A 16,118-nucleotide genomic window follows, 5' to 3' on the forward strand; every position below is an offset into this window, starting at 1 on the left:
ACATTGCATTTCTTTTTTTTTTGTGGTTAATAAAGGTCTTCTATTTTTAGAATATGAAAAACAGGCCTATAGCTTTCCTGTTGCACACACACAGTGTTGAGTCATACACATCTCTGGAAAACTCTGTTTTCATGAGTAACTGTTTAAAAACCCCTTTGTTGTCCCTAAATGCTCAACCCGTTTTAATGCTACTTCCTGGAGACCTTCACAGTCCATCACTTTCACTTTTAGTCACTGGTCTTTGTTCTGGGCTGTCACTAATGGAAAAAAAGAATTTTGTGGTTGAGCTTTTACAAGAAAATTATTGTGTATAAGAAACCTCTTCCAGCAGTTTCCAGTAGTATCTAACATGTGAAAGAGATAAATCTATTTTTCAAACTGATATGACTTCTAAAATTAGTTTTCATTGCACCAGGTGAAATTTCAGGTCACCAGTTCCTCTAACCGTTCACTTACTGAATAACATTTCTCAAGTAAAAAAGTGATGCAAATTAAATGTAATCTTGACTTTAAAACACATAGCCTATCTATCTATCTATCTATCTATCTATCTATCTATCTATCTATCTATCTATCTATCTATCTATCTAGTGTACTGTAAGTAAGTAAGTAAGTAAGTAAGTGTGTGTGTGTGTGTGTGTGTGTGTGTGTGTTTGCGCGTGAGAGTCAGTTGTGTTGAGTGAATCGTTGAGGGTAAGTGCGTGGGCGTGTGTGCATATGAATTAGCATGTGTTTGTGTTCGTTTGAAGATAAAATGTTAACATTTAGTGTTTCAGTTACCAGTTATAAAAAATGAGAATCAATACAAGTTTGCTTTCTTTGTATAGTTCAGCTAGATTAGGCGTGCTAGCAGCGTGACTAGCGTCTTAATCGGTGCTATTTTACTTAAATCCGTTTTATTTCGCGTTAACCTGTCACATGCCATTACTGTGTTTATAAGAGTTCAGTTTAAATGAGTTTCATGTCAGTTTGGTAATTAACACATGCAATTGAAACTTCGTTAGAACTGTAGAGTCACGCGCTCTTCTTGTTTACTTATAAGCGTTATAAAAAAAACAGCAGCATCATTACATTCTTAAAACCATCAGGAATTACAGACCTGCTTGATATTACATCATTTACATGATTTGTGATGTGAATTTTCCTGTAAACACTGCCTGTATATGTTTATTTTTCTTTTTAATAATTGATATCTAACTTTAATGTGTTGTATTGCTGTCTCTAACTTACAGCTGTTAGATGAAGATGATGATGAGGGGTTCATCCTCGAGAGGGTCCAGCTTGGCCCACAACCACTGGACAAACATCTCATCCCATCCACCTTTCTCAGACTTCAATGACATCAACAACAACAAATGTCTTCCTGGACAACCATCCAGTTCCTCCACCAAAATCAGTTAAGCGTTAAGGCTTTATTTTGTTTTAGACTTCCTTTTGTTTCTCTCGACCGACTGAACGTTGCTTTTTTTAGGACTAAAATTCTGGGGGGAAAAGGCCAAATAAAAGTGTTAAAAATGAATTTCCATTGACAAATGACTTTTTGTGTTTTAAAGTCAACATGAAATGACAGTTGCATCCTATTTTACTTGCATAATGTTTTGTATTTCTGTAAGAGTGAAGGGTTAGAGGAATTGGTGACCTCAGATGAAAATGAAAGCAATTTCATAGGCCGAGACATGTTTCTATTTGGAAAACTGCACACCTATGAATCAAGCACAATTACACCAGGAACATGCATTAAGATGTGTTTGTTGCATTAACATGCATTGCTGTTTAGACTTAGTGATGTTTTTATTAGCTCCAGAATGTATTTACAGTCATTCATTAAAGGGATAGTTCACCCAAAAATGAAAATTTGATGTTTATCTGCTTTCCCCCAGGGCATCCAAGATGTAGGTGACTTTGTTTCTTCAGTAGAACACAAACAAAGATTTTTAACTCAAACCGTTGCAGTCTGTCAGTCATATAATGTCAGTCAATGGGCACGGAATCTTTAAGAGTAAAAAAAACATGCACACACAAATCCAAATTAAACCCTGCGGCTCGTGACGATACATTGATGTCCTAAGACACGAAATGATCGGTTTGTGCGAGAAACTGAACGGCATTTATATCATTTTTTACCTCTGATAAACCTCAATGTCCGCCTGTCACAACATCCGGTGCGTCATGCGTCAACCTGCTCTGGCACATAGATTTATATACATAGATGACTCATATATATATATATATATATATGTATATATATATATATATACACTTAGATGCCTCATTAGTTTATATATACCTATGTTCCAGAGCCGTTGACGCATCACGCGCCGGATGTTGTAGTTGAGCTCAGGACAGTTGGACATTGCCTGTATCAGAGGTAAAAAATGATATAAATGCCGTTCAGTTTCTCACACAAACCGATCGTTTCGTGTCTTAGGGCATCAATGTATCGTCACAAGCCGCAAGGTTTAATTTGGATTTGTGTGTGCATGTTTTTTTTACTCTCAAAAATTCTGTGCCCATTGACTGGCATTATAGGACTGACAGACTGCAACGGTTTGAGTTAAAAATCTTTGTTTGTGTTCTACTGTAGAAACAAAGTCACCTACATCTTGGATGCCCTGGGGAAGCAGATAAACATCAAATTTTCTTTTTTGGGTGAACTACCCTTTTAAATCATGTTATATTAATAACGTCCACAGCCACTTTTGTCTCCTTTGCAGATTCCAAACCGAAAACCCTTCCCCGTGAACATATTGACAGATATAAGCGAGGAGAGACGCACCCAGTGTCGGCGTTGTACCAGCTCTCTCAGGTTCTGCAGTTTCAACTGGATATGAAAGAGACTGTTACCACCGGTAAGTGATGTCCCTCCTGATTTTATGTAGTGCATTGTCCAGTTCATTCGTGCATTCAACATTTGTTTCCTTTGTGTGTGAGCAGCAGGAATAACGGGGTTTTACTTTGCGTTCTGTGCTGTGATTGATGGAGTCCAGTATAAGACGGGAATGGGCGTCACAAAGAAAGAAGCCAGGGCCAAAGCAGCTGAACTGGCCCTTGAAGAGCTCATTGCAAGTCTAGAAAATGATGGGATTCCTTCAGATGTTTCTGGTAATGATCAAATGATGATTTTAGGCCTCTTACCACCAGCTAGAAAACAGAAATTCATATTATTCTGATTGAACTAATTAAATTTGAGCAAATTATTAAGTCAAATAAAAGCTTTTCCCAAATTCAGAAATGCACAGTATTAAGAATCTTAATTGAATGAATAAATAAACATATATATACACACACATTTATATTTACTCACTTATATATATTCATACTATGGGGTCAGTAAAAAAAAAAAAATGAAATTAATAATTTATTGAACAAGCCTATACACTGTAAAAAGTGATAAGTTGACTTAACTCAAAAAAATTTAGGAAACTCATTGCCTTAAAATTTTTAAGTAAATGATAATTAAAATAAGTTAAGTGAATTGTCAAGTTCAATTAACTTTTTTTAATTTATTTTTTTTATTATTTACTTAATAATTTTAAGGCAACGGGTTTCCTCAATTTTTTAAAGTTAAGTCCACTTATCACTTTTTACAGTGTATTAAGTTAATCAAAAGTGAAATAGTAAATACTTTCACATGGTTATCAGATTTACATTTAAAATAAAGGCTATTTTAATTGATGAACTTTCCATTCATCAGTTAATCCTGAACAAAAAAAGTGTCACTGTTTCCTCAAAAACATGAAGCAGTACAACTGTTTTCAGCATTGATAATAAGAAATGTTTCTTATGCAGCAAATCAGCATATTAGAATGATTTCTGAAGGATTATGTGACACTGAAGACTGGAGTAATGATGCTTTGATTACAGCAATAAATGAATATATTGTAATAGAAAACAGTTATTTTAAATTGTAATATTTAACAATATTACTGTTTTTACTGTATTTTTGATCAAATAAATACAGCCTTGATGAGCAGAAGAGGCTTCTTTCAAAATTAAAAAAAAAAAATCGTATATATATATATCTTATTTATAAAAAAAAACTATATGTATATATTTTTTATGTGTGTATATCAAATTTATTTAGAACATAATTTTGACCATTATCAATTGCCACTGATTAGATATTTATATTGTTTTTAATAAAACAAAGGGTGAAACACCTGACTTCAGCTATGTGGTTTAATCCTAGATTGCTACTATATTGTTTATTCACTAATGGTCTATTTTTGCAAAACAAATAGGAAGATATCGTGTGACCCATCTTTCCATAGAATCAGTGCAAGCGGTTAGTCAGCCGTTCCATTTTTAGTGTAAATATGCAAACTTCGAAATTCAATGTGAAAGTTTCCCCCAGATGAAAGAGAACATCCTCGCTGTTCTGCCTCCCTTCGAAACAGACCCAGTCACTCACTGAAACCGTGGTGAAGCTTTTTCCTGTTTGAGGTGGGGGTGCAGCATTTTTTTAATGCAAAAAAACAACAACAACAACACATTCTTACATTAGGGTGGTGCTGCAATCTTATTTATTGCAGCTTTTCAGCCTTTTTCGATTGCAATTGCATAAAGCCAGCAAACATTTTATTACTTGTATTTTATATTTTTTCTTGTCGATTTGAACAAACCTTTAATCCTGATTGTTAAACTTTGAGTGCAAAACGTTTGAGTGCATAAGTCCTGCACTGTTTGATCTTGATTGGACTTGTGCCAATGGAATCATCTACTGTATCAATACCATCCTGTAAACTGCAAATAATACAGTAAAACTGTTGAGAATATTTTAGCAACTGCCCATGCATTGCTTGCAACCACAAAGCTGCAAGTCTTACTCACATTCACTTAACTTTTGTATGTGCTTTTGTTTTTTTCAGTGGGACCTCCTCCTCTGCCAGTAAGAGAGAAGGACTCAACAATCCCAGAAGTCCATTCTGGAAGAGCTGTAATTGGTAAATTAGTTTTTCAAGTCTGGATGTGTTTAATAGCCCAATTAAGAACAACTATATTCCAAGCGCAAATGTTTTAGCCGTAATACACTCTGACGTCAGAGCAACCAATAATGTCGGATTTGGAAATATTTGCGAACGTGACTAACAATTTCATTCCGGTTGGTTTAACGCAGAAAGAAAGAATCCCATTAAGGATCAGGTACCCAACGTGGTGAGGGAGATGTTCACCAAGCTAATGGACAGTTACCCAGAATTCTCTGGCTGTGGCGGAACAGTGGCTGCATTTGTCATGCTGTCTCGTAAGTAAGACGTACAGGATGTCAGACCACAGTTTTTCACTGTGGTATTAGTATTCATAAGTCATGTGACATTTAAGGTGTTCTTTGTCACCTAATAATCTATCCTGCACAGAACCTGCATTGTCAGAGCTTTCGGGGTGAACCTCAAAAAAAAAAAGAAATAGGTCAACAACATAAAGCCTGTTAACCTATTGTACTTCTTGCATTTTGGCCTTTTTCACAACAACTAAGAAATTCTTATTGCTATAATGCAAGAAAGTACTTTTTAAAAATTATTTATTCAACATGGTAGTATTATTTGTTGTTCTACCTTTAATTTATGCTGATTTATAGAGGTTTTATTTATTCATTTTTTTAATATTATTAATACAGTGATGATAATCACCTTTGAGAAATCATAAGCAAAGCATACATTATTACGTTTATGTAAATTTGATTAATTGTCTTGATTAAAAACCAACGACAAAAGTAATTGTCCTTACTTATCCTTACAATGGGAACATCAAACACTTAAGGTGCAAAATATTGTGCATGTTTGCCTGTATTTTGCATATGTCTTGCATATGCACATTATCTTTCTCAAGTCTTGCATTCGATGACGACACACACAAACCAAAGACGAGGGAGCTGACTTTGAGAGAAAAGCAAGCAATTTGAATGCTAAAAGAAAAGAGGAAGTCAATTAGAGCTATAGCCAAAACAAAGGACAAGGAGAAATCAAGAGTTTGGAAACCACCGGAGACATAAGCAGCCAACAACGACCTGATTGGCTGAGAAAAACAACAGTAGTTGATAACAGACAAATCATAAAAACTGTGAAAATGATCCCTAAAATGTGTGTCTGTGAAATCAACAACAACCTCCAGAAAGCTGCGGTGATGCTCTGACAATCAACTGTCCGCAGGAGACTTTGACACAGAATTACAGATGCTACACAGCAAGATACAAACCTCTGACCAGCACCAAGATTGGAAAGGAAAGATCAGAGTTTGCAAAAAAGGTGAGCCAGAAGAGTTTTGGAACTGTGTTTATGGACCGATGAGACAAAGATGAACCTTTATCGAAGTGATGGGAAAGCAAAAGTGTGGAGAAAAAAGGGAACTGCAATGATCCCAAGCAAACAGCCTCATCTGTAAAGCATGGTGGAGGTGGTGTCATGGCATGGGCCTGCATGGCTGCCTCTGGAACAGGCCCTTTCAACTTTACTGATGACTTAATGTATGATGGCAGCAGCAGAATGAATTTGGAAGGGTACAAAACCATCTTGGCTACCAATATTCAAGAAAATGCCACCAGACTCATCAGAAAGCGATTCATATTTCTTTAAGACAATGACCCAAAACACCCTGCCAGTTCAGTGAAGGAGCTTATCAGGGCAAAGAAATGGAAAGTCTTAGATTGCCCAAATCTCCAGATTTTTTTTTTTTGCTTTGTCTTAAAAAGTCTTCATTTTACCTTCATAAAACCTGCAGAAACTTTGTTTGTATAACAGTTCAGTTCAATTCATTCCAGTGATTGGTACGTGACATCCAAATGCAAATCTTTGCTTATTACAGTATTTATGCTTATCCAGTAATCATAAATAAATGAAAAGGCCATGGATTTTCATTGGCCAAAAGGTGTGGGAACAGATGGCAGCATGACGGGAACAGATGGCAGCATGACCAGAGAAAGTGTGTGTGAAGAATGATCTTTTCTCGTTCACACTCGACCACTTCCCACTCAAAGACGTTCTGGGAAATAGTACTTCCTGCAGTGCATTATGGAAACTTTTGACTGTAATAGAGACTTCTATTGTTCTTATGCAATGTAATAAACACATGTCACCTGTTGTATTTATAATATCATGAGGGCACTTAGTTATGACAGTCGGTTGGAATTTCCACAGTGAAACTCGTAGTGTAGATAGTGAGATGTTAAATAATGTTGCACCAAATATAGAAATATGCCGCAATAGGAAGTAATTATATGGTTTCCTTTGAGCCTTTCATCATTTTTCTTCAGCTTGAATTCTAAAACTAAACCAGATAAACTAAAACAGGAAATTTTGGAAGTTGGAGGATACTTAGTGAAATAGGTAATATCCACAGGATGTTGAGATGTGCGTACAGCTGTGTAATTTTAGATAAACTAAATGGCCAAGCAAGAGTAATGAGAGGTCTTGGCCTGGTTGGAAAGCTTGGTTTTGGAAACATTTACAGTAAAAGGAAGGGAATTGGGAGACATTCCCAAGTGGCGGTTAGACTCCCCTAAATGGCTTGTGTTTGTTGATGAGTTTGTTTGAAAGTGGTCAGATGAAGAAAACACATGTTAGGCCTTAGCAAAACGTTTTCCAGCATTTTTCAGTTTTCAGTTTTAACCTGGGCACTTTTATTTAAAAAATAAAATAACAGGACTTTATGCTGAAATTCAGCATTGCCATCACAGGAATAGAAGACAGGTATTTTAAATTGTAATATTTCACAGTATTTCTTTACTCTATTTTTTTTAATCAAATAAATGAAGCTTTGGTATTGAAGAAAACAGTCACTTTAAAAATATATTTATTTTAAGTTTAAAGTAGATTCTAGTGTTGCTTATAACTCTTACCAAAAGAATGCCAACATTACAGGAAATAAATTAAATTTTAAAATGGGTATTTAAATAGAAAAGTTATTTTGAATTCTAAAAGTATTTTATAATACTGTCAAAAACTGTAAGTGAAGCATTTGAGAGCCCGGATAGCTCAGTCGGTAGAGCATCAGACTTTTAATCTGAGGGTCCAGGGTTCATGTCCCTGTTCGGGCAAAAGGCTTTCATATTGTGGGGAAGTTGTGGCCTAATGGTTAGAGAGTCGGACTCATAACCCAAAGGACCGAGTCTCGGTACCGGCAGGGATTGTAGGTGGGGGGAGTGAATGTACGCTACGGCACTCTCTCCACCCTCAATACCACGACTGAGGTGCCCTTGAGCAAGGCACCGAACCCCCAACTGCTCCCCGGGCACCACGGCAAAAAAATGGCTGCCCACTGTTCTGGGTGTGTGTTCACTGCTGTGTGTGTGCACTTTGGATGGGATAAATGCAGAGCACTAATTCTGAGTATGGGTTACCATACTTGGCCACATGTCATGTCACTTTTTTTCACTTTCACTTTCATTTGTGATAGATAAAACAATCACAATTTTTGACTTTTTGTCAAGTATTGTCATTTACTTGACAATACTTATTTTAGAGTGGACTTTTGGACTTTTGGCATGGTCTCTCAGTTTGGTTCACTAGGCTACAAAATCATGGGGAAGACTGCTGATCTGACAGTTGTCCAGTTAAACCACTCCTGAACCACAGACAACATCAGAGGCATCTTACCCGGGCTAAGGAGAAGAAGAACTGTCCTCTTTTCAGATGAGAGCAAGTTTTGTATTTCATTTGGAAACCAAGGTCCTAGAGTCTGGAGGAAGGGTGGAGAAGCTCCACCAGTGTTAAGTTTCCACAGTCTGTGATGATTTGGGGTGCAATGTAATCTGCTGGTGTTGGTCCATTGTGTTTTTTGAAAACCAACGTCACTACACCCGTTTACCAAGAAATTTTGGAGCACTTCATGCTTCCTTCTGATGACCAGCTTTTTGAAGAAGCTGATTTCATTTTCCAGCAGGATTTGGCACCTGCCCACACTGCCAAAAGCACCAAAAGTTGGTTAAATGACCATGGTGTTGGTGTGCTTGACTGGCCAGAAAACTCACCAGACCTGAACCCTGTATTGTCAAGAGGAAAATGAGAAACGAGACCAAAAAATGCAGATGAGCTGAAGGCCACTGTCAAAGAAACCTGGGCTTCCATACCACCTCAGCAGTGCCACAAACTGATCACCTCCATGCCACGCCGAATTGAGGCAGTAATTAAAGCAAAAGGAGCCCCTACCAAGTATTGAGTACATATACAGTAAATGAACATACTTTCCAGTAGGCCAACAATTCACTTAAAATGTTTTTTTTTTATTGGTCTTATGAAGTATTCTAATTTGTTGAGATAGTGAATTGGTGGGTTTTTGTTAAATGTGAGCCAAAATCATCATAATTAATAGAACCAAAGACTTAAACTACTTCAGTCTATGTGCATTGAATTTATTTAATACACGAGTTTCACAATTTAAGTTGAATTACTGAAATAAATGAACTTTTCCACGACATTCTAATTTATTGAGATGCACCTGTATACTCATCTCTTGGTAACCCTTAAATAATTATTAAACTTTGGTGAATAACTCACAACACCAAATTTCCAAGCACCACATGCAGATGGACTTTATGTACTGTATCATTTTGTTACTGTTCTTATAAATCCATTGGCTGATATTCACTCATTTTGACCTAATCTGTGTCCTGTGTTTTGTCTGCAGCTGCTGGATGTGAGGTTGTTGCTCTTGGCACAGGCAGTTCTAATACCAAAGCCAGTCCAGCACCCACAGGAAGAATCCTGCATGACTCACATGCAGTAGTAACCGCACGGAGATCATTAATGAGGTAAGTAGGCTTTTCAGTTGTAAGTGGTCATAATTTTCATGCGTGTTGATGGCTAGTTCAGACGAGATCTGACTCTTTTTAAAAAGTCTTTTGGCACTTTGGTTTGCTCTTTGTTAACACTGCCATCAAAGGTTTGGACACACTTGACTGAAGGGTTTCTCATGATCTAAAAGCCTTTGAACTAAAGGCTTTTTTTCTTAGATTCTTGAAATGAAATGAAACAGTGTTTGGAAAAAGCATTTCTTGAAAGTAGACGTGTTTGACCCGCTGGTGAAGGACCAACATACACATCTCAAATGTATTTTTTGAAAGAAATGAACACTTTCATTTAGCAAGGATGCTGTAAAATGATTAAAACTGACATTAAGGACTTTTATGTCGTTGCAAAAGATTTCCATTTCAAATAAATGCAGTTCATTTGAACTTTGTTTATCAAAGGATCAAAAAATGTATCATGTTTTCTAAAGAAATGTTTCAACATGGATAATAATAAGAAATGTTTCCTGAGCAGCAAATCATCATATTAGAATGATTTCTGAAGGATCATGTGGCACTGAAGACTGCAATAATAATGCTGCAAATACAGCTTTGATCACAGGAATAAATTACATTTTAATGTATATTCACATAGAAAACTGTTATTTTAAATTGTAATAATATATCACAATATTATTCACAATTATTATTGAGTAGAATTTAAATGTGTTTTGAATGTGCCGTAGGTTTCTGTACAGGAACCTGTTGCTGTTCTTCAGTAAGAATAGTGCTCTGGAGGAAAAGTCAGTCTTTCAGCAGGACCAGACCACGAAACTCCTCAGCCTCAAAAATCACTTCACTCTACACCTGTACCTGAGCCAACTGCCCAAAGGAGCAGCGCAGATACCATCTCAGCTGTATGTACACTCACAAACAGGGGTTATTTACATCAAATTTAGCATCATATCTGATACATCAAGATAAAATTCTGATTGTAATGTAAATCAATGAGATCTTTATAACGGTATAGCAGATACTTGCATACAATTATATAAATTTATATAATTGTATGTAAGTATCTGCTATACCGTTATAAACATCTCATTGATTTACATTACAACCAGAATTTTATCTTGATGTAAATTGATATCAGTTTTCATATTACATATGATACAGTAGGCTTTATAGGGTTAAAGTCTGACATAATTGACCTATCGGTAAGCCCCTCCCCTCGAACGCAGACTAGCCAATGGCAGTCGAGTATCAGTTGCATGGGGAGCGGAACTTGGATATCTATAGGTTTCAGCGCCATAGAGAAACATTGGAAGATCCGAAGCTCGCATTGGTTTTATGGGGTTTATGCTTCAAAAATGGAAAAATGATGTGTCAAAAGACAGAAGAAATCCCTCACTGCTCTTGAATAAATAATGTTTTGTTGAATAACTTTAATATGTTGATTTACAGTTTATTCAATTTCTGTATCCTATTTAAAACATTCATATTACAACTTCCTCAGCGCGTTGCAACAAGTGGCCTCACAAAATGGCGATTTTTCCCATCAGCCACCACGGCGCTAGAGCAGTGACGTCACGCCCCCATCCCCTATTGGTTGTGCTTTTATTCTTCTTTGTGCATGCATGCAGTGTGGCCTTTGTATTAAAGAAGTATGGCATGAACATACTTTTCAAGCAAAAGAAATAAGGTTTCTTAAACTACAAATGGTATGTCTAATTTTATGAAGCTAAATGACAGTTGTCATCTGTGTTTTCTAGCCGCCTCAATCCTCTGTCCATCTCTGCGTGGGAGGTGAATAATCAGATTGGCCTTCATGCGGTGGTGGAAGGAAAGGTTTTCTCCAAGTTCTCTAGCTCGTATGAGCAGATGGGCTCACATGTGGTCAGTATGTCAGCCACCGATAAGATCATGCAGTGGCAGGTGTTGGGCTTCCAGGGGGCGCTACTGAGCCACTTCATTGAGCCGGTCTACGTGAGCAGCATCTTCATTGGTAAGTTGGAGTAAAGCCCAATGTTGAGCAGTCTAGTTGCTGTTAATGCATTTTGTACTTGTTTTGCTCAGGCGATGGGAGCTGCAGCGATACTCGCGGTATGGAGATGGCTGTGAACCAGCGTGTGGATGGCATCACCTCAGCGCTTCCCTTGTACTACTGCGTCTACCGGCCACACATCAGCCTGCTGTCCTCAGCTGTGCCTCCGGACGCGCACCCTTCCCAGAAATCACTCAGCCTTAACTGGAGCCATGGAGACCTTTTGGTGGAGGTGGTCAATGCACTAGATGGGAAGTCTACTGAAGAGTGAGTGTTATTCGTCTTTATTCAACTTTTCATTTTTCAACACGGAAGTAAGCTATTTTCTGTTAATGTGCAAGACTTCTGATTCATTAGCCTCTGTCACTCTCAGTGACAGGGAGTTAAAAGTATTTGCACTACAAACTAATGTGTTTATGATTGTGATTTAATACATTAAAGGAGTAGTCTATGCAAAAATGAAAATTTGCTGAAAATGTACTCATCCTCAGGTCATCCAAGATGTAGTTTGTTTCTTCATTGGAACAGATTTGGGGAAATGTAGCATTACATCACTTGCTCATCAATGGATCCTCTGCAGTGAATGGGTGCCGTCAGAACAAGAGTCCAAACAGCAATAATCCACACGACTCCAGTCCATCAATTAACATCTTGTGAAGTGAAAAGCTGCTTGTTTTTAAGAAACAAATCCATCATTAAGGTGCTTTAATTTTAAACCTGTTACAAAAAATTATGCTTGATCTGTGCATATTTCTCTCCTCATTCAGACAAGATGACTTGTTCAGTGAAGAAAACAATATTTTCGATACTGGAAGCGGTGCTTTGAAGTTAAAAATGTCTTAATGATGGATTTGTTTCTTACAAAGATGCTGCTTTTCTCTTCACAAAACATTAATTGATAGATTGTCATGTCAAAGTGTGTGTATAACTTATGGATTGTGATGTTTTTATCAGCTGTTTGGACTCTCATTCCAACGGCACCCATTCACTGCAGAGGATCCACTGGTGAGCAAGTGATGACATGCTCAAATTCCAAATCTGTTTCTGTGAAGAAACAAACTACAACTTGAATGGCCTGAGGGTGAGTACAATTTCAAAAACTTTTATTTTTAGGTGCACTAATTCTTTAAAATATTATGATTACAAATACCAGTTATACCAGAATAACAAGCTGTTTTTTTTCTAGGTAAAATAACTGAAAGTGAATGACACTGGAAGCCTTGCCCATTCATGTTACAAATAGCCACACCAATCTTACATTAAAACTAAGTTGGATAGTCATGTCTTCAACCTAATTTTTGTGTGTTTGTTTCAGTTCTCCATTTAAGAGCAGTCCAGCCTTGGCTAGCCGACTTTGCAAGGCAGCAATGTTGAGTCGGTTTAATTTGGTAGCTAAAGAGGCCCAGAGAGAGGAGCTGCTCACCGCTGTCACATACAGGGAGGCCAAGGTAATGCATTCTGCCTTATTTACATCCAGGAACGGGTGCATGATTTGTGGCAAAAATGTAATTGCGATTTTTCTGGCAAAAAATTGCAATTTAAGATATGTAAATCATTTTATTTTTATTCTTTAAAGCTCCAGAATTTATAAATTTATAATTTATAGAAATCATGTATGATCAGATTCGATCCTTAACGCAGTGGATCTACTGTATGTCAAAAGTGAGAAACAGATCGGGATTAATAAAAGCAGAAATTGACATGAAAATATTTTTATGCATATGCCAAGTGATAAGCATGTTTTTTTGGTGCAAATATACCATTTTTTCAATTAACTCAACAATGTTTATGAAAATGTAAAGATAAATCACAATGTGCATTAATAATTATATGCAAAAATGAGCAACATTTTAACAACTTTTTATTAATTACGTAATAATTAAAAATAACATTATAAAGGTGATTTCCTGAAAATTATAAAATGTAAAGAGATTACTTAAGTAAAGGTTAATAGGAACATTTTGGAAAATGTGGTAAGATATGATTGCTACTGTTATTTTATAAAAATAAACAAAATAAATATTAGAATTGTAATATTTTACTGTGAAATAAAAATAGAGTATTTAAGAAAAATAATAATATAATAATTTTTATTTTACAGCATAACTGTAAAATTACAGTACTAATATTGATGGCTGTCAATCCATTGTCCAACGTTAAACCATCAAGATTTTATATTGTGTGTAAATGAACACAGTGCCACACTTCTCAGAAACACGAAACGTGTTTATTTAATTAAATTGCAGTCTTTCAGTTTTCAATACACAGTTTCAGTTTTATTTTGATCAGTCATGCGTTCCTAGGTTGTGGTAAAGCTGCCATCGTGCTAGCCAACTCAAAATGTCTTTATAACAATATTAGAACCTAGAACACCCTAGCAGCACCATGGAAACAATGGTTCACTATTACTGAAGAAAATGTCAAAATCTAGTCATTTGTATAAGAAGAAATCTTAATTTCTGCTGCAGCTGCTGCTAGTTTTTCAATTCAGATTCGTATTGGACGTTTAATAATGACCATCTAATTTTTTATTGAACGTCAAGATGATGGCAAAGCCGTACCAGGAGGCAAAGAGTGTGCTGAAGTCTTACCTGGAGAGGAAGGGCTACGGCCAGTGGGTGGAGAAACCGCCAATCAGTGACCATTTCTCCATGTGAGAACCACCTACAGATGCCATGAGCCACTGCGATGGCATGTTAAGTTTTTTATATGTTGAAATTGCATGCTAAATTACTTTTTGGTTTGCATGTTTGTTTTGCTCAGTTGTGTTGTTTCTCGATGGCAAAAAGTGAGGCACTTACAGACAACAGATGTACATATGTTTGTGGACTGGAGAAACCTACTGGATTTGAAGTTTCTTTACACAAGTGCAAAGATATAAAATAAAACCAGTTTAAGACAGACCATAGTGTAAAATTAAAACAAAAGGGGGTGTTCTGTTTTGTTTCCAAGGCAAATGAAAATAAAAGAGTTTCTTTTGGTCATTTGTTTTCTTTACTGTCTGAACTCTCTGAAATGCCATATTTAAAGGAGTCATACTATGAAGGAATCAGCTTTTCTGTGATTTTTCATGATTGATAAAAGATTTCATTGTATTCTGTTGACTTTCAGTGTTCAAAATGTCCTCATCAGACCAAAATGAAACCAGTTTGTTCTGAAAAACTTGAATTTTTGATGTCAATGATACAAAAGTAACACTGCTCTCCAGATCCTTCTGAAGAATCCCAAATGACACTGAATTATTAAAGAGTAATTCATGTGAGCAGTGTGCTGCTTTTTAGTGCTATATGGGTCACTTTATGAAACCCAAGTGAGAAACTGCATGGCCACTGCACGGTGTGTTTGTTGCTGGGCGTTTGGAGGTAAACATCAGATATTCAATGCCCTGTTCACACTACAGCACAGGAAACCTCAGGGGCTTCCTGTCAAAGGTGTAACTGCATCCAATCGCTTTTAATATGTGTTTATGTCAGTGGGTCTCATTCGAGGACCATTTTCAATGAATTAGGTTATGTTGCGCATCTTAATGACAAGACAGCATTTTGAAGATTGGAGAAGGTTTGTACTTTGTACAGTATGCAAAGTTTAAAATGTTCTGATGAAGCGTTTCTGTATTCGGCTTGTTTTGGATTAATGATCTTTGGATATGAAGCTATACAGAAGGTATCGCTTTTGTGTTGGTCTTTGTAGCAAATTTGCAGGTCCAAAGTGCACGTTTATGCATGCGTGTAGTTTTGCTGCAAAGACTTAAAAATGCATGCCAGTTGTGCTGTTAACATGCAGGATGTCTGTGCTGTCAATACTTAACTTGGATTGTGGTCAATTTATGTGTCGTGTTATGTGTTATTTATTTCCATAGCAATGTATTCATATCTGGCACAGTCATATGTTAGTATTTAGATGAAATAGTGAAACTGAATGTAAAATAATTGGGTCTAGAGTCAAAGGTCAAGGGTAAAATGTGCATGGATCAGGGAGGTTCAGAGACAGTGTAAGGAACAGGACACTGACCATTTGTTAAAAAAAAAAAAAAAAAAGAATGGGAGAAACCAAAGAAAGTCTATAATACTTGCATAGAGAGCCTGTTAGCATTCCCGTTCTTCCTAATAGCAGTTGGCAGAGATGGAACTATGTGGTCAGAAAGCTGATATTTATGCTTATGGGAACTCACAAATGTCATATATTTATTTTAGTTTATTGATGTGTTGTTTTTTTTATTTCTCTTTTATCACGACGCATGTGTGTTCAAGGTCAGCAGCACCATACGCATGCATCGTGATAAAAGAGAAATGCTGCTGCGCCTTGTTTAGGTGCAGCGGAAAGCAGGTCATGATATTCTCCACAATGGGCGCTAGG

At 36.6% G+C, this 16,118-nt stretch overlaps 1 protein-coding gene and 1 non-coding gene across 2 annotated transcripts; both read left to right on the forward strand.

Moving 5' to 3' along the window:
* Positions 1-640: 640 nt before the first annotated feature.
* adad1 (adenosine deaminase domain containing 1 (testis-specific)) lies at positions 641-14,749 on the forward strand. The gene is made up of 12 exons (XM_058797130.1): positions 641-693; positions 1,233-1,396; positions 2,715-2,849; positions 2,935-3,102; positions 4,869-4,943; positions 5,117-5,242; positions 9,619-9,742; positions 10,465-10,635; positions 11,491-11,723; positions 11,795-12,029; positions 13,078-13,210; positions 14,306-14,749. The coding sequence occupies exons 2-12, from the start codon at positions 1,240-1,242 to the stop codon at positions 14,417-14,419; spliced, it is 1,671 nt and encodes a 556-aa protein (XP_058653113.1). The 5' UTR covers positions 641-693; positions 1,233-1,239; the 3' UTR covers positions 14,420-14,749.
* Positions 7,957-8,029, forward strand: trnak-uuu (transfer RNA lysine (anticodon UUU)). The gene has a single exon. It is a non-coding gene; the product is annotated as a tRNA-Lys (tRNA).
* Positions 14,750-16,118: the final 1,369 nt, after the last annotated feature.

The sequence above is a fragment of the Onychostoma macrolepis genome, chromosome 14 (genome assembly GCF_012432095.1).
Source record: "Onychostoma macrolepis isolate SWU-2019 chromosome 14, ASM1243209v1, whole genome shotgun sequence".
Lineage (NCBI taxonomy): Eukaryota > Metazoa > Chordata > Actinopteri > Cypriniformes > Cyprinidae > Onychostoma > Onychostoma macrolepis.

Bases quoted from the DNA above. Each gene is read 5' to 3' on its own strand.
- adad1 (XM_058797130.1), top strand. From the start codon at position 1,240: ATGAAGATGATGATGAGGGGTTCATCCTCGAGAGGGTCCAGCTTGGCC. The intron at 2,850-2,934 runs GTAAGTGATGTC...GTGTGTGAGCAG, and splicing joins GAAAGAGACTGTTACCACCG to CAGGAATAACGGGGTTTTAC. The intron at 4,944-5,116 runs GTAAATTAGTTT...GGTTTAACGCAG, and splicing joins TTCTGGAAGAGCTGTAATTG to AAAGAAAGAATCCCATTAAG.